We start from the raw sequence: 18,083 nt of genomic DNA, 5'->3' as shown, positions 1-18,083 counted from the left end.
AATTCCCATGGCAGGGGTTGATGGGAATTGTAGTCCATGAACATCTGGAGGGCCACAGTTACAACCCCTGCACTAGATATTAAGCTATACAGTTATTTGCTTCAGTGATAATCATTAGATGAGGGGTGTCCAACTGTGGCCCTCCAGATGTTCATGGAATACAATTCCCATGGCAATTGTAGTCAATGAACATCTGGAGGGCCACCCCTGCACTAGATATTAAGCTATAAAGCTACATCCACATCTGTCAACTTAGCAACTACAGCAGCTTAGCAACGCAGCGTTATCTGTTAATACCAGGTTGGTTTTGTCTCATTGGCCCACGGTAGTGCATGAAAGGAATTGAAATACTCCGAGAATGCTTCTCTCCAGCTTGTTTACATCAGCCTTTGAAAAGACGATGCCAAAAGCTATGTCACTCCTGAGAATGAGGCATGCTGGAAAGAACTAAGAAGGCTGTGTGATCCTTGTTGATGATAGTGGGCGAAAGAAGAGCTGGATCAGACCAGGGGTCCATCTAATCCAGCATCCTGTCCCACACAGCACAAGGCCCAGCAGTTGCTTTGGAGGACTTCCAAGCAGGGACTAGAATTGGAAACCTTTCCCTGATGAGGCATCCTGGTAATCGGAGATGCAATCTCCCTGTGGCTAGTAGCCATTGAGGAATATATCTTCCCTGTTAGTTTAAAGACAGTTTTTCAGCAGTCTTTTTCAGGCAAATTAAACAAAGCAGTGCAGTGCATTGCTTTGTTTATAAGCTATACAATAACTGGCTTAATGACAAATGCAGTAATGCATGTGTGTGTATTATGAATCGGGTTGGGCGGCTTGCTGAAGTTCCAGTGTTATGTGTGCTTGTGTGGAAGTAAGCCCTAGTGAGTTTAGCAGGGCATTCATTCATAAGTACAAAATATTTAATTTGTGGTGTTGTGCTTTTAAATTTTTGGTTGAATAAGAGTTTGAGATGCAAAATAAATCTTGTGTTGACATATACAGGATAAGTTGCCTTACCTGGATCTGTTGGTCTGTTTAAGCTCAGCTTTGTCTACTCTGAATGGCAGTGGTTCTCCAGCAGAGAATGGGCTTTCCATACACCTGCTTGCAGGTAGAGTTGTTAATCTCCAGGTATTTCCCAGAGATCAGTTCCCCTGAAGAAAGTGTCTGCTTTGGAGGGTGGACTCAATGACATATCCCACTGAGGCCCCTCCCATAAATGCCTTCAAGCTCCACCTTCTAATTCTCCAGGAATTTCCCAACCTGGAATTGGCAACCCCTATGTAACATGAGAGACTTTAACTGAAGAGGCTAAGAAAAGTTGGTTCATATACCCCACAGTTGCCTTTCCCTCTTCACAACAGACACCTTGCCAGGTAGATGGGGTTGAGAGAGTTCTAAGAGGACTGTGACTAGCCTAAAGTTACCCAGCAGGCTTCATGTGTATGACTGGGGAAACAAACCCAGTTCTCCAGATTAAAGACCACCATTCATACGGAGGAGAGAGGAATTAAACCTGGTTCTTCAGATTAGAGTCTGCTGTTCATAACTACTACACCACTGGAGAAAACCAGGGACTCTACCTGGAACTTGCAAAGCTGGTAGGCTGTCACAGAGCTATGGCTCTCCCTAGGTATGCTACAAGTGTGGCTGTGTGATGGCACTGTCCTAAACAGCAGGAGTCCCCAACTTTTTTGAGCCTGTGGGGAACTTTGGAATTTTGACACAGGCAGGCAGAGCCAGCTATAATGTAGCTGCTACAAGTAGCTGAGTGAACCATTAAATGTCAGGGAGTGAGGTCAGGAATATGCCTACAACGTCATCCCAACATTCAACATAAGAAAACATCAATTTTCATGTTACATAACCTGATACACCATCAAATGCATAGCTATTAGCATGACCCTTATTCAACAAAGCGCTCTTTTTCTGTGAGGCTATAAAACAGAATTTTGCTACAGCATAAGAAGTGGTGGGTCTTTTTGTCTTTCAACAATAATTTAATCATTAAGCTTTAATTGGCAACTGAGTGATTTAAGTTGCTGAAGTGATGTATCCAAGGATTGATGGTAAACCTTCTGATCTCACAGTAGAATTTACAGTCCAGGAGAATGTATGGCAGAGACTCCACTGCTTCCGCTGCGCATGAACATCCAACTGGGCTCTGGAAAAAGCCCATCTTAATTGAGGTGGGCTAATGTTAGATAAATAGGGAGTTGGGCCCCTCCCAGCTCAAGATATTAAACCCCTATACATCTTAAGCTCTGCCTTGACCCAATTCTAGCAGCTGTGTTGGGTGGAGGCCTATTGAAAATAGTTTTAGGGTTATCCTAATTTATTAATTATTTATTATTGTTTATTATTTATTAATTAAATTTATAAGCCGCCTCATCCCCGAAGGGCTCAAGGCGGTGTGGATAAGGCTTGGCAGAAAGATATTGTTGTCAGCTTAAGATCACTTTCAACCAAATGTTGATGGTATTTAAGGTACTATGAGATTCCAGTTTTTCTTCCCTGTGTAATATGTTTGGCAGAAATGTTCAGACTCCGTCTTTCTTTGAGCTGCGGTAGTTGTCTGTTATTTTCTGGGTACAGTTTGAACTTTTGATAATTGCTTTAGAACTTTTGCATGGGCCCAGCTCACGTTTGCGAATGTTTCCTGCTGTGTGACAAAGTTTAAAATGTTTCTGAATGAAACAGTGCTACTTAAACAAGCCTTTAGGATTTAATCTGTTCTCTCTATTACCAGTTTTACTTATCTGCCAAAATTTACTCTTTTTAAAAATAAATTGGTTTCTTGCTTAAATAGGAAGGCAGTCAGTACGTTTTAAAACTAAGGCAGTGTTTCTGTCCACAGAATTGTGATGCTTGTGTTTTTTCTGTTTCTTTTAGATCCCAACTCTGAAACTACCTTTTAGTCTCCCTGAGTACCTCAGCATCACAGGTGAATTTGTGCCTATTGTGACTGCAGAAAGATGAGTCCTGCTACTTCCATGTAAGTTCCCCTTAAAGCCACAGTATTCTCTGCTCTGACAGACCCATATTTCAGTGGTTGAGTTGGATTAAAATCGAGTCATCGTGGTTTCTTCAAAGATACCTAGTGTCGACTTCCAGTGCTTATACTTTTTTACTTATTGGAATATTGGTTGGTGTAAAGAAAGTCTCCTTTAACAACAAGGAAAACTCTAGTGATGAAAATGGAGACAAATCTCTTTTTATGGTCAGATCCAATGAAACAATAATTCCATGCAAATATAGTTAAATAATTAAAGGTTCTTGTATGTCCAGATTACCCAGCAACTGCGCACTGTAATTCATATCTTTGGCCTTATCTCCAAACAGCCTTTGCTGGGGACTGGTAATTATGTTGCATCTGTGCACCATGTGCAATTGGATTATTCAGTGACTCTTGATGTTCCAGAATTGCTTGCCTTGAGTAGAGGCTGCCCTGTGCATCTCTTAATGAGTCCTTGTTATATGTTTTGATCTTTCCAATGAGGAGTCGAGCTGTGAGTTGATACAGTGTCCTGTTTTATTCTTCCTTCGTTCGGTTTAGGGACGAAGAGGACAAAGATACATTTAAAATTTTAGTTGCTACAGATATCCATCTGGGCTACTTGGAGAAGGATGTTGTGCGTGGAAATGACACATTTGTGACTTTTAGTGAAATCTTGAAACTTGCTCGAGATAATGAGGTAAGCGTTCCTTGTAGCAGAGTTAGCATTGAAAGAACAAATGTTCTTTTAATTTCACGTGGATTATGTGTTGACATTGTGGCAGTGTGTGAGCAGAGTTATAACACTGACAGGCGGCTTTTTGTGGTCCAGTTTCCCATCCTTTTGGGCTTCAACCATTGTGAGAGTTTAGGGGTAGTAATGGGCTACTTATCGTTAATAGCTTTTAGTTCATTGGTTCTAGAGTTTGGTAACAATGCTCAATGTTTTCATAAATGGCTGAATGTTGGCAGTGGCATTCCAGAGGCAATTTTGTTCCATTTTCTAATGTAGGGTTTTGCAATCCATGTTGAAATAGCACGTGTGCTTTTCCACATTGTTTGTTGAAGTTTCAGTGTAACATTTTTATTTACCATATTTAATCCTGCTTATTTTACTGATGTGAGAACTTTAGAAGAAGAAGAAGAAGAAGAGTTTGGATTTATATCCCCCCTTTCTCTCCTGCAGGAGACTCAAAAGGGCCGACAATCTCCTTGCCCTTCCCCCCTCACAACACCCTGTGAGGTAGGTGGGGCTAAGAGAGCTCCGAGAAGCTGTGACTAGCCCAAGGTCACCCAGCTGGCGTGTGTGGGAGTGTACAGACTAATCTGAATTCCCCACATAAGCCTCCACAGCTCAGGCGGCAGAGCGGGGAATCAAACCCGGTTCCTCCAGATTAGATACATGAGCTCTTAACCTGCTGCGCCACTGCTGCTCCTTTAAGATGCAAAACCAGTTCAAAACAGCTGCCTTTAAACGCTTTTTTAAAAAAGGGTTCTTATCAATTCTTGTTCATTTTTGAAGACTGTCAAATACTAAGAGTACAGTATAAATTTGTATAGGATGTTTAGGTTTTGTGCTTTAGATGACGTAAACAGTCTCATGAAAAATCTGAAGAGAGGGCTTTTTATTGTTGTTTTTGTAGGTGGACTTTATTTTATTAGGCGGGGATCTGTTTCATGAAAACAAACCCTCCCGGAAAACCATACACACCTGCGTAGAATTATTAAGGAAACATTGCATGGGTGACCGTCCTGTGCAGTTTGAAATTCTGAGTGACCAGTCGGTTAACTTTGGTTTTAGCAAGTAAGTTTGCATTACTGTGAAACTGAACATCAATAACTTGTATAGTTTTCTAAGCAGGACTTTAAATGAAAGTGACATTCCTCTTAGCAGTTTTACACATGAGGGCTTCAGTCATGGGAACCTAGTGGGTATGAAAAATAGTTTATGTTTGTTTCAGGACTTATGTTTTGGGACTGGGTCATGAACACCATGCTGGGAACCACGGCTAAACAATTGCAGTCTTTCAAATTTTTTGAAGTCAGTGGACTTGAAGGGTATAACAGTGTTAAGAATTAGATGGTTAATTTGCTTCTCATGGAACTTTTTCCCCTCTGCTGTCAAGTCATGGCGTCTGCATAGGCAAGAGAGTTCGAAGGTGGTTTGCCGTTGCCTGCCTCCGCATCATGCCCCTAGTCTTCCTTGGAAGTCTCCCCTCCAAATACCAGCCAGGGTCAGGCCTTATATATGTGACTGGCCCCAAGATCATCCAGCAAATTTCCATGGCAGAGCTGGGATTCGAACCTGGATCTCCCAGATCTTAGTCCATCACCCGAACCAGTAGACCACATGGGGTCTAACTTTGGTTGAAGTCAGCAGTAAAATTCCCGTTGGTTTTAAGGAAGCAGAATGGCAGATTTAGTTTCTATCTACCGGAGTTCTTCGGGAAGGATCAGTGATTCTTTAGCCATAGTGAGTCATGAGATAGGTTGCAATTGAATGAATAAAGAGCAAAATAATCTTAAAAATGGTCGTGATGTGCTGAATCCTTTTTTCTATAGAAAATTGACCCCGCAGAAAACATTGCTTTCTTGTTTAGATTTCCGTGGGTGAACTACCAAGATGAAAATCTCAACATCTCTATTCCAGTTTTTAGTATTCATGGCAACCATGATGATCCCACGGGGGTAAGTCTTTAAATTCCTTTTGCATTTGCCTTTTTGTTAGGGAGGGGTGTGTGTGTGTTCACTGTTTGATTATGCTGGGAGGGACTGTGGCTCATTGAAAGAGCATCTGCTTCAGGCATTATGCCTGAAAACCTTCCAAAGAATCTTAATGAACTACGTTGGCACGTATTAACAGCTGCAGGGGTAATAGTTGCATCCTGCTAGAAAACTGAAAGGGATCGTAACACAGAACTCTGGGAAGGTGACTGAGAAATGGGAACTGTATTTCTTATACGAGGCTGAATTGATTATGTAAGAATAATAACAACAGTAAGAATATTAAGTTGTTATTGATTAAGATATAAGTAACTGCCTCCTAGATACTTACTGCTGATTTAGAACGAAAGGTTAGAACAGGGGTCTGCAACCTGCGGCTCTCCAATTGGCCATGCTGGCAGGGGCTGATGGGATTTGTAGTCCATGAACATCTGGAGAGCCGCAGGTTGCAGACCCTTGGCTGAACTCTACCTAGGATTGCAATGGAAAGCTGTTTGCATTTTTTAGATCACTAAGAACAAACATTATATCCTATGATTGCACTCATGGAGCAATTACGTTACATTACAGAGCCACTAAAAATGCACTTTGCATATTTTATGCAAAGATGCTGGGATAACTGCTCATTAGTTTCAGCTCAGATTCTCGAGGTCCACAAAAACCATTAGCCTGGACGCTCCCGTGTATCTTTGTTAACTGTTTGGGACAAATAAAGAATCTGTCAATTTACAGACGCTTCATTGACTGGCCGCCTGCTGGCAATGTCTGCTCACCACAGATGATTGGAATAGTGGCCACGTATGAGCCAGGTTTAGCCAACTTGGAAAAGCAGAGGTTGTAATCCGTAATGCGTTTTCTTCATGCAGGCAGATGCGCTTTGCGCCTTGGACATTTTGAGCTGTGCAGGCCTTCTGAATCACTTTGGGCGATCACCATCTGTGGAGCAGATAGATATCAGTCCTGTGTTGCTGCAGAAAGGCAATTCAAAAATTGCTCTCTATGGTCTAGGTAAGCTACTATCACACTGACTCAGAATTATTGGTCCATCTTATTAAGTAACGTGTATTCCAGGCGGTCAGTGTTGACCATCTGAGTACTTCCAGGGTTTTGAGAAGAGCGGTGGGCACCACCACTGATTGTCTGCCTTGTGGTGCAGGGAAGGGGGGGGGATTGATGTGAATCACAAAATATCTGGAGGTTCTGCAAGATGTTTGGGAAGTCCCAGGTGTTGTCCCATGATGGAAGCAGCTTCTTCTGAATAGGTAATTCCTGCACTTTCAAGGGCAGAGTCGGATGGGTGCTTATAAAGGACTTCCTGTCTTGTTCTGAAGAGGGAGAAGAAAATGGATTGGCTGTTCACTCTGGGAAGGGACACTGTTTTCTTCCAGTTTCCCAAGGAGAGGGGTGTTCTGTGCAGCTGCAGAGAGCTGTCTGAGTCTATTGCTAAGGGCATATGTCTTTCAGACACCTGCTTTAGATGAGCTCCTTGCTTTGCTAATCAGTCAGCTGGTTGACAGCATCCCAAATCTCCTGATTATTTCTGTTCAAAACCCATCGGATTATACCCTGCAGACTAAAATAAGCGGGCTCTAGAAACACTTGGGAGGATACCGTGATGTGCGTGGGACTGTTGCTATTTTACCTTACCTGGGAGTTGCTTTCCTACAGGTGTATGGCCCCTTCCACACAAGCAGAATAATGCACATTCAATCTACTTTCACAATTGTTTGAAAGTGGATTTTGCTATTCTGTACAGTAAAATCCGGCTTCTAAGTGATTTGGAAGTGGATTGGAAGTGCATTATTCTATATGTGCGGAAGGGGCCTAAATCTTTCCTAATCTGAGTTCTTTATACTGAATATTCCACGTTTGGGGTTTTTTTGGGGGGGGGTGTTGCACAAATATCTGTTTAACCACTGAACTCGCCTCCCTCCTTTTAAAATATATAAACAGAAAAAGAAAAACAATTAAAAACCACATCAGAATAACAGTTATAATTGCCGTATATCAAAAACAAAGAAAGGATACACATATAATAAACAATGATATAATAAACAATAGATAATAAGTGATAGTAGCAGTTATAAATAGTAAATAGTACAATAATGAGTACAATAATAGTAATGGTACAATAATGGTACAATAATAGTAAATAATGGTACAACCACTAAGTAGTGGTTATCGTAATAATCTTAGCCTAAATCATAAGATACCCTATCCAGGCGTGGCCAATCTGTGGCACTTCAGATGTTCATGGACTACAGTTCCCATCAGCACCTGCCAGCATGGAGCGCCATAGGTTGACCATCCCTGCTTATCCAGTATTTCATAAACTTGTTTGCCTAAATAGCATACTGTTGACTTCCATAGTAAATTTACAACAAAATCCAAGGGAGAGGGCAACTGCTCTGCAGCCAGGTATAGTTCAGGGCGCTGAGCTGCCCCCTAAGTGGTTTGCTGTGCTGTGTGACCAGCTCTGGAATGGCAGAGAAGAATTTGTGGACCTGGAATGGCAGTGCAGCTGTGCTGGCATGGAGCATGCAGAGTAAGGACCCAGTTGGTCAGATTGTCCGCTGTCCATCAGGGGGCCGGAGGAAAAGAGTCACTTTGCACATTCTCTATGTTGTCCTACGTGTATACATTCCTTGTGGATTTCTTTGACTTGGTGGGCTGGAGATTTTTCCTTTCTCTGTTCCTTCCTCAACCATAGCTGTTCCTTTATAATTTCTCATCAACTGAAATGTGTTCCTCACAGTTACCATATTCTTTCATCCACTTTCTGAGTTTTAAGGAGGTCTTTACTTCCTTAAAGTCAGAGAACAGAGGGAAGGAATTGTCTCACCAGAACAAGAAACCCACCTAACTAAAAAATAATGGATCCCCCCATGGATCCATTTCTTCTTGCATATTCTGGTCTCAGAGAAAGTATTCTATGGGAGAAACACAGATCTCTGGATATTTCAACCACAATTTAAAAAAAAACTTGTGTAGGAAATTTTTTGCAGAAACCCCTTGCTGTGAGAAAAATGAGTTGATCAGACTGAATTTTATACAGTGAATTTTATATACTGAATTTTATAGAGTGACTCTTAGTGCTGCCCTGTGGCATTAGCAGTGACACTGCGAGTTGGGATAGGTTTGCTATCCATCTGTTCACCTGGGGGCATCTGTCACTTCCTGGCAGTGTGCAATGTTTACCATGTTGGAACATTGAACCCTCATTACACGTAATTTGTCAATTGTGTTTGTTCCAGGATCTATTCCAGATGAAAGATTGTACCGCATGTTTATGAATAAGCAAGTAACCATGCTGAGGCCAAAGGAAGAGGAGGACAGTTGGTTTAATCTGTTTGTAATTCATCAGAACAGGTACTGCTGTTACGTGGCATGCCAGGGAATCTGCCCTCATCATCCACCCTCTCCAGTGTCAAGTGCATTGTAGGTTTTATAGGAAGGTTAACATTGAGATGAGGATGAGAACCTGACACTATAGGCCAGTGATGGCGAACCTTTTTAAGACCGAGTGCCCAAATTGCAACCCAAACCCCAGTTATTTATCGCAACCTGGCAATTTAACCTGAATGCTGGGGTTTTAGTTTAGAAAAAAAAACAGTTGGCTCCTTCTTCCTCTGCCTTACCCACTCGAGCCAGCCTGCTCTAGCCTCCAGCAAGTCCTGCGTGCACCGCTCTGTGCCTCTCTAGCATCTCTGCCTCCTCTGCGCCCCCCTCCCCCCGGGCAGAAGCCACATGGAGCACAGGCACCAGGCCCACCAGCCGAGCCCTCCCTGGTCACCAGGGTGCGCGCATGTCGTGTTTAGTGGCCCAGGTCAGCCTTGATGTGTGTGTGTGGGGGGGGTGATTTTCCGCCCCCCCACATGATGAACTCTGTGTGCGTGCCCACAGAGAGGGCTCCGAGTGCCACCTCTGGCACCCGTGCCATAGGTTTGCCATCACTGCTATAGGCGTAGCTGCCACGGGGACACCTGGGGACAAATGCCCCAGGCACCCGTGAGGGTCACATGGAAGTGTGGAAAAATCGTCCCCCACGCTATGCAGTTGTACTAGTTTTTCTGCTTTCTTGAGTTGTAAGCTCTTGGGACGTTGGTTCATAGTGTTGAAAGTGATTTGAGAGCACTGAACACTCACTCGAGATTTTGGTATGGGAACCTGAGGGGTGGGTTCTACTACTGGGATGCTGTTCTCTTGGGTCAGATGAAGGCTCCTTGGGCTGGAGGAAAGCACTGCAGTGGAACGGATTTGTGGGTTCCAACCCAACGTTTTGATTGACCTCTCCTTGATTTCTGGAAAATGATGCATGCAGAAGTACCGGCTAGATTTCAGCTATAATATCTTGTGTTAATTGTTAAACAACTGTCCTTTGTTCCTTTCCTTGGAACAGGAGTAAACACGGAGCCACAAATTATATCCCTGAACAGTTTTTAGATGACTTCATCGACCTTGTGATTTGGGGTCACGAGCACGAATGCAAAATATCGCCAACTCGGAACGAGCAACAGCTTTTCTACGTTTCCCAGCCGGGAAGTTCAGTTGTCACATCCCTGTCACCAGGAGAAGCAGTGAAAAAGTATGTTCTTTGTTATCATTTACATATCATGTTGTATATACGCATGTACACACTGAATGCGACTAGAGGGGCAGGGTTGTTTCTTGCTTCTACTCTGCTATTAATTTTATTAAGAGAAGTTAAGGCAGTGAGCTCTGTGAGCTCTTAAGGAAGATCTTGGGGGGAAAAAAGAAGAATCTGGATTTATACCCTGCCTTTCTCTCCTGGAAGGAGGCTTATGGTGGCTTTCAAATTCTTTTCCCTTCCTCTCCCCACAACAGACATCTTGTGAGGTAGGTGGGGCTGAGAGAGTTCTGACGGACTGTGACTAGCCCAAGATCTTCCAGCCGGCTTCGTGCGGAGGAGTGGGGAATCAAACCTGGCACTTAAGATTAGAGTCTGCTGCCCTTAACCACTACTCTGTCTTCTTTGATGAAACTCATCTGACTCATCATTGGCCATGCTGGCAGGGGCTGATGGGATTTGTAGTCCATGAACATCTGGAGAGCTGCAGGTTGCAGATCCCTGGCCTTAGTGGATGTGAAAAGGCAGAAGAGAGAGGTGGGCAGAGAAATAAGCTGCATCAGTGGCCTCCATCCCTCGTTCCATTTCTGCAGGTCAGAGGGTTTTCATCTGCAGAGCACAACTTCCATGCCTCCCTCTAGCTGTTGCAGCTCAAAATGCTGCCCTTAGGAATGGAAGACCCCCAGCAACCGTGCAGGGTGTGTGTGTGGGTGAGTGGTCACGGACACGGTTAAACAGTGAAAATTGCCTCTTCCATCCATGACACTTTTAGGCAGGATCCAAGCCAGTAGCAAGAGGGAGCTTGTTTGATCAAGTTCAGAGTAAGGGAATGGGATCCTTGCTTCCCTCCTTCGTTCCCCGGGCCTGGTGCATTCTTGAGATCCAGCGTGGCGTAGTGGTTAAGAGTAGGTGGACTCTAATCTGGAGAACCGGGTTTGATTCCCCACTGTGCCACTTGTGCTGTGGACTCTAATACGGTGAACTGGATTTATTTCTGCACTCTCACACATGAAGCCTGCTGGGTGACCTTGGGCTAGTCGCAGTTCTTCAGAGCTCTCTCAGCCCCACCCACCTCACAGGGTGTTTGTTGTGTAAGCAAAGGGAAAGGAGATTGTAAGCCCCTTTGAGTCTCCTTACAGGAGAGAAAGGGGAGATATAAATCCAACTCTTCTTCTTCCTTGAAAACGTTCGTAGGCCTTGATCTTATTCTCTGCCTGTTAAAGGATACGGGTTTCTGTTTAGATGCCTGCTCTGTCAGCATGGCAGAGACCAAGGTTACGGTTGCCATTTTAAAAACCATATTCCACACTGAATGTGCACCTGCTCCGCTCATTTATTCCAGGCACGTTGGCTTGCTACTTATCAAAGGCAAGAAAATGAACCTGCAGAAGATTCCTCTGCAGACGGTGCGGCCTTTCTATCTGGATGACGTCGTCTTAGCCGACCATCCGGACATCTTCAGCCCTGACAATCCTAAAGTCACACAAGCCATACAAGCTTTCTGCATGGAGAAGGTAACTTTCCCCCCCTTCTGACGTGGTTGGTGTGGCAGAGTACGGGAGGATAGAGGGTTTCTGATGGCATTTTTTTCATTTTCTATACTACATAGGATATAGGAATTTTCCGTTTACCACAGAGTATCTGAGTGCGGTGGAGAGTGGAAGCGCAAATCATCTTGCTCTTCAGCTTGCAACGATCATGTTCTCTAAAATTGGAATTGGAATCTGAGATCTCGTTTGGGGCTAACGGTGTGATTCTATGCAGAGCTGTGCTAGTCTAAGCCCATTGAAATAAATGGACATAGACAGGAGTAGCTCTCCTTAGGACTGCACTGTAGGTGTCTGAGTCCCTGTGTACATTACTGTTAGCTCCTAACAGGCATTGTGACCTAAAGTCAAGGCCTTGGGAAAAATAGAATCATAGAGTTGGGAGAGACCCCAAGGGCAGTCAAGTCCAACCCCTTGCCATGCAGGAACACACAATCAAAGCACTCCTGTCAGATAGCCACCCAGCCTCTGTTTAAAAACCTCCAAAGAAGGAGACTCCACCACACTCCGAGGCAGTGCATTCCACTGTCGAACAGCCCTTATTGTCAGGAGGTTTTTCCTGATGTTCAGGTGGAATCTCTTTTCCTTCACTTTGAACCCATTCCTCCTGGTCCTCGTCTCTGGAGCAGCAGAGTAATTACGTTGTTATTGTTATGCCAGAGGCCTCCCTAAATCCCGTTGCCGCGTTTCTTCCTCTTTGAATGTGACTTGACAGCAGCTTAGAAAGCTGGGGTTGAACCTGCTGCCGATTCTTGTGATCATCCAGCATGTTTGGGGAGTGAATAAGGGACTTCACGTAGTTTTCCCCCCAGCTATTAGGCCACATCTTTCAGTACAAAGCTAGAATCCACTGTTGCTTGGTTACAGATAGCACCGACTGATTTCTAACAGGTCCAGTATGTTTGCAGCAGTGGAGCTTTTTAATGCAATGTATTGTCGAAGGCTTTGACGGCCAGAATCACTTGGGTGCTGGGTGGTTTCCAGGCTGTGTGGCCGTGATCTAGTAGCATTTTCTCCTGACGTTTCGCCTGCATCTGTGGCTGGCACCTTCAGAGGATCAAAGACTCAGTTTTTACCAAGGACTCAGTTCTAGGATATGTGATTCAGTACTCCTGAGAACTGCCAAACAATTAACTCATTTTACTGATCCTCTGAAGATGCCAGACACAGATGCAGGTGAAACGTCAGGAGAAAATGCTCCTAGAACACGGCCATACAGCCCGGAAACCCCGCAACACCCCTTTTTAATGCAACTGGAAATTATTGGTAGGTCTTTCGGACTGTGTTGCTGATCAGCTCTTTTTTCCAAAAGGAAGCATGTGGTTTAAATGCTTTTAACTAGTATGTTTTTATTTATAGTAAGCAAGAACATTTATGCAGGATAGCTTTTTTTCCATCTTATTTATTCCTTTTTTGGTAAAGGTAGAAGCTATGCTGGACAATGCAGAAAGAGCTCGTCTTGGGAATCCTCGGCAGCCAGAGAAACCTCTTATAAGATTACGAGTAAGTTTGGACTCTGGGTCATCTTGTTCTGGTATTGACCTTCAGGATCTTACATGGTTTTGGACCTGCATATCTTCGTGACTGCCTCTCCCCACGTTGCTCTTTAAGGCCACTCCGCTTGTCGGAGCGGAACCTTTTGTCAGTCCTCGGCCTGAGAGACATCCGGCTGGCTTCAGCACGAGCCAGGACTTTTTTGGCCCTGGCTCCGGCCTGGTGGAACAAGTTACCAACTGAGGCAGTGGTGGGATCCAAAAATTTTAGTAACAGGTTCCTATGGTGGTGGGATTTAAACAGTGGCGTAGCGCCAATGGGGCTGGGCGGGGCACGACGGGGGCGTGGCCGGGCAATCCGGGGGCGGGCCATTAATAATTTCTCTGTTACTGTAAAAAACTCTTACTGTAAAAAAAAAGTTCCTAATTTCCAGCTGGTATCTTTCTGTCCATAATTTAAACTCATTATAGCAAGTCCTATCGTCTACGGCCAACAGAAACAACTACTTCTCCTCTCATTGACTGCCTGTCAAATACTTCATACTTTCAAATACTTAATTTTGTTTCTAGAAATCCAAAGAAGGATGCTTCCTTTAAACGAGGAACTTTACCATATTTCTAAAACATGTTTTTGAAACAGCCCAACAGGGAGAATTATCCCGTTTTCTACTTTTGCTAACCAGCCACATAGGAAACAACAGGACTTTATGATTTTTGGACCGAATGGAATTTCTAATGGAAAAGCAGACCCAATTAGTAACCCCCTCTCGGCACACACAAATAATTAGTAACCCACTCTCGGGAACTGGTGAGAACCTGCTGGATCCCACCTCTGAACTGAGGCCAGAGCCCTGCGGAAACTATCTTCATTCTGCAGGGCTTGTAAAACCTGGCTGTTCCACCAGGCCTTTTCCAATTAGCCAGCTGGTACCAACAACTCCTCTCAGCCTCTGGAACCGGGGGTGAGAGGAGGGACGAGACTGTCATTTTCTTTAAGTCACCATCTGCTTTTTATCAACTATTTATCAACTTATTGTTTTAGTATGTTTGTAAGCGTTTTATGGTTTTAATGTTTAAAATTTGTATGAAAGGTTTTGTTGTGTTTTAATTGTTGTAACCCGCCCCGAGCCCTTTGGGATTAGGCAGGGTAGAAATGCAATAAATAAATAATACATTTATTTTGAAATGGATGTGAGGGCAATCTGGCTGTGACATCTGTCACCCCACTGATCGTCAGGGAGGTGGGTTAATGCTGATCTGGATGTCGAGGTGAGTGTCCCCTCCCTCACCGCTCCACGTGTGTCCCACCAGGGAGAACGGCAGCCATACCTGATGGAAGGCGTGTCCTGTTCTTCAGCCAAGGGTATTCGAATCTTAGCCTGAATATATTATTTCAGCAAAATCTAGTGTTCTGCTACTGCAACATTTAATTGAAATGGCACTAAATGAACTTCTAGTCCATATGTGCCTTGTTGGGACTGATAAGAGGGAAAGTACACACATGGTCATCAGAGGTGAGACAAGTTCATCTGGTCATAGAGATACATCTGCTACTGAGATGAACAATTAGAAATGGATGTGCTAGTTACCTTAAGTAAAGAATTTAAACTTAGAAGGTTTATGACCGTAATGGAAGTAATGTTGTACGTAACTTATATTAGCAATATCAGAAGGTGGGTGCATAAACCCACCTCTGTTACTCTCTCTTTACTTTCCTGTTATTCTTCTCTTCTCTGCTTGTAACACTCAATTCTTTCTTTTCTTCTCTTATAGAAATAACATGTAGTCAGAGCGGGCTTATTTGATAGTCCAAACAGTAAAGAGCGAGACAAGATTTATGTAGTATGAAATGTTACTTATATATGTTTGTTAAATCCTTTCTGAATAAGATTTTTTTTCATTTTATGTAATATTAATGTATATCAATTCATGTATTTTCTTAAATTTTTCAATAAAGCTTTGAATTTAAAAAAATTTTTTTAATGGATTTGCGTGTTAAGATAGTTTTAACTTGCTTTTATCCCAAAAATGGGATGCAGAGTGGTGATCACTGGACATTTTTTAAAATGTCCTGTGATTAGCTCAAGGCTGCCCAAATGCGATAAGTTACATGAATGGCTTTTGTATTATACATGAGAATCGCCAATTCCTACTCAATTGTCGATGTCGTTTTCCTTCGAAGGTGGATTACAGCGGAGGCTTCGAACCGTTCAGCATCATCCGTTTCAGCCAGAAATACATGGATAGGGTAGCTAATCCAAAAGATGTTATACATTTTTTCAGACATCGGGAGCAAAAAGAGAAAAACGGTAAAAAAAAAATCCTTTAAAATGTGTAGAAAAGTTTGTATATCTCTAAGTTCTTTTTTTAAGAAAAAGAAAATAATTATTTCTAGCGGAGGATAAAATATACTAATTATATGCATGTGTGTTAAATTCCATCAAGTCACTTCAGACTAGTGGTGACTGAATTAATTTATGACCTCCAGAATGCTCCTTTGTCAACAGCCTTGCTCAGATCTTGTGAAGGGAGGGCTGTGACTCCCTTGATTGAGTTAATTCATCTCATGTTTGGTTTCCCAGCTGCCCTGAGCTCTTCCTAACATCCTGTTTTCCAGTGTTTCAATAGGCAGAGAACGTTGTTAGAGTGCTGCATGTTCTTGTCTTTAGTTGTGGCCTCTTTAGAGACCCTGGCAGAGCCAATCAGATGTCTTTAAGTCCTTTTGTCTTTGAAGCTACATAAAAATTGCTGTGCACGGTGGGGGCACTATTGTTGGGGCTCGAGATGAATGGACCTAAGGGAGGGGGAAGCAGAAGTGATAGAAAATGACTGTTGTGCTATTAAATTGCACTTTTCTGAAGAATTTCTGAATGGCGTTAGGAATGCATTTTGGAAGCTAAATTACTCTATTTCCTTGGTTTTGAAGGCTGTACCTGTTTTATGACCCGTCCTGAGCCCTGCGGGGATAGGGCGGGATATAAATTTGAAATATAAATTAAAAAATAAAAATAGTCATTTATTCCAGTCAGTGCAATGGATTTGCAGCAGACACATGGTTGCAAATCGGTCGGGAACAATGTTGACTACTTCATTTGCAGAGTATCCCTTAGAAGCATAAACTTGTTCTCTGACTGTCCTCACAGAAACCAGGCACGTTCTGTGGAGCTAAATACAAGGGCAGAGAAACTATGCTTGCCAGAGATGGGTGAGAAAGTTTGTGCACTGGAAAATATACATATTTTAACCTGAGAGGAATTCTCACATTTTTTCCTGCAAGATTTCCCCCACTTTTTGAATTGTTTTGTCCCAAGCGTTATCGTTTAGTCATTTGGGGCCATGTAGGCTTTTAAAGTAACGAACGTTTTCTTAAAATGGGTACAATTTTTTTTTCTTCTAACAGAGGAGATTAACTTTGGAACGTTTGTTCACAAACCTGCATCGGAAGGAGCAACTTTGAGAGTGGAGGATCTTGTGAAGCAGTACTTCCAGACGGCAGAGAAGGTGAACCTATTTTTTTTTTTTAGAATTTCAAGTACAACTTAAATTGTGCTGTTGGTGGTAGCATTTGAAGGTCAGTTCTAGCTCAACTAAAATGCCTTTCTGTTCTTCAAAGTCTTCTGCTCTTCAGATTTTTATTACTGAAAATTTGAAACGGATAAGAACATAAGAACATAAGAACAAGCCAGCTGGATCAGACCAGAGTCCATCTAGTCCAGCTCTCTGCTACTCGCAGTGGCCCACCAGGTGCCTTTGGGAGCTAACATGCAGGAGGTGAAAGCAATGGCCTTCTGCGGCTGTTGCTCCCGAGCACCTGGACTGTTAAGGCATTTGCAATCTCAGATCAGGATCCGAGAGAAGTTCCATCCAGATGTGGCTGCAAGGAGACATCATATCGATCTTCAGTTAAACTGCAGTTGGGCACGAACGCAGCTTGTTGCAGAGCTTCTATACTTCCCTCCTTCCTTTTTTCCTTCTTGTCTTGTCCTGGAATGTGATAGAAAGCTTCCTGGTTTGATCAGACTCCAACTGGACACGGTGTACAAATGTGCACCCTTTGGCAAACTGGAACTGTTCTCTGCAGCCACCCACATCATCTGGGATTCTGCCACCCAAAGCAGAGTTCACCCTTCTGGGTTCGTTTAAGAATCATAGAGTTGGGAGAGACCCCAAGGGTCATCAAGTCCAACCCCTTGCAAGGCAGGAACACACAATCAAAGCCCTCCTGTCAGATGGCCTTCCAGCCTCTCTTTAAAAACCTCCAAAGGTGGAGACTCCACCACACTCCGACGGAGTGCATTCCACTGTCGAACAGCCCTTACTGTCAGGAAGTTTTTCCTGATGTTTAGTTGGAATCTCTTTTCCTTCCCCTTGAACCCATTACTCCTGGTCCTAGTCTCTGGAGCAGCAGAAAGCAGACTTGCTCTCTCACCAACATGACACCCCTTCAAGACGGTGATGAGTAAATTCTAATTTGCTGCTGTGCCTGCATTTTTGGACATGACTCCAAATTAGCACTGCATGAAAGCTGGAAGTTTGTTTCCAGTCAAGGTTCGCTCACAAGAGGATGCGGAGAGCAGTGCAGGCACAGAGAAAAGCTGTGTAAATTGCTGTGTAAGTTCCATCTACTGTGATGTCTCAAGGCCCTCCGCGTTTGCTTGCTGGGTCAGAAACAGCAGAGACATTAGCATCTAAGGCAGGCCCATTGGCTATGGAATGCGGGTTTTTTTAAACCACTGTGGAAG

The 18,083-nt window shown here is 43.4% G+C and overlaps 1 protein-coding gene across 3 annotated transcripts in view; it reads left to right on the top strand.

The window, feature by feature from the left end:
• Positions 1–18,083, top strand: part of MRE11 (MRE11 homolog, double strand break repair nuclease) — a 38,568-nt gene that overhangs the window by 371 nt on the left and 20,114 nt on the right. Inside the window, exons 2-13 of one of the 3 annotated variants that reach the window (XM_048494224.1) lie at positions 2,085–2,183; positions 2,887–2,989; positions 3,551–3,689; positions 4,633–4,793; positions 5,590–5,677; positions 6,580–6,721; positions 8,968–9,082; positions 10,113–10,298; positions 11,644–11,815; positions 13,271–13,351; positions 15,524–15,650; positions 16,742–16,842. In XM_048494224.1, the coding sequence (XP_048350181.1) occupies positions 2,970–2,989; positions 3,551–3,689; positions 4,633–4,793; positions 5,590–5,677; positions 6,580–6,721; positions 8,968–9,082; positions 10,113–10,298; positions 11,644–11,815; positions 13,271–13,351; positions 15,524–15,650; positions 16,742–16,842 (1,332 nt within the window). In that variant the 5' untranslated portion in view covers positions 2,085–2,183; positions 2,887–2,969. The remainder of the gene's footprint in view (positions 1–2,084; positions 2,184–2,886; positions 2,990–3,550; positions 3,690–4,632; positions 4,794–5,589; positions 5,678–6,579; positions 6,722–8,967; positions 9,083–10,112; positions 10,299–11,643; positions 11,816–13,270; positions 13,352–15,523; positions 15,651–16,741; positions 16,843–18,083) is intronic. The other 2 variants (XM_048494226.1, XM_048494225.1) reach the window with 2 other exon arrangements.

Source organism: Sphaerodactylus townsendi, linkage group LG04 (assembly GCF_021028975.2).
Source record: "Sphaerodactylus townsendi isolate TG3544 linkage group LG04, MPM_Stown_v2.3, whole genome shotgun sequence".
Lineage (NCBI taxonomy): Eukaryota > Metazoa > Chordata > Lepidosauria > Squamata > Sphaerodactylidae > Sphaerodactylus > Sphaerodactylus townsendi.
The sequence above is the reverse complement of the archived record's forward strand: the minus strand, read 5'-3'. Positions and strand labels throughout refer to the sequence as shown.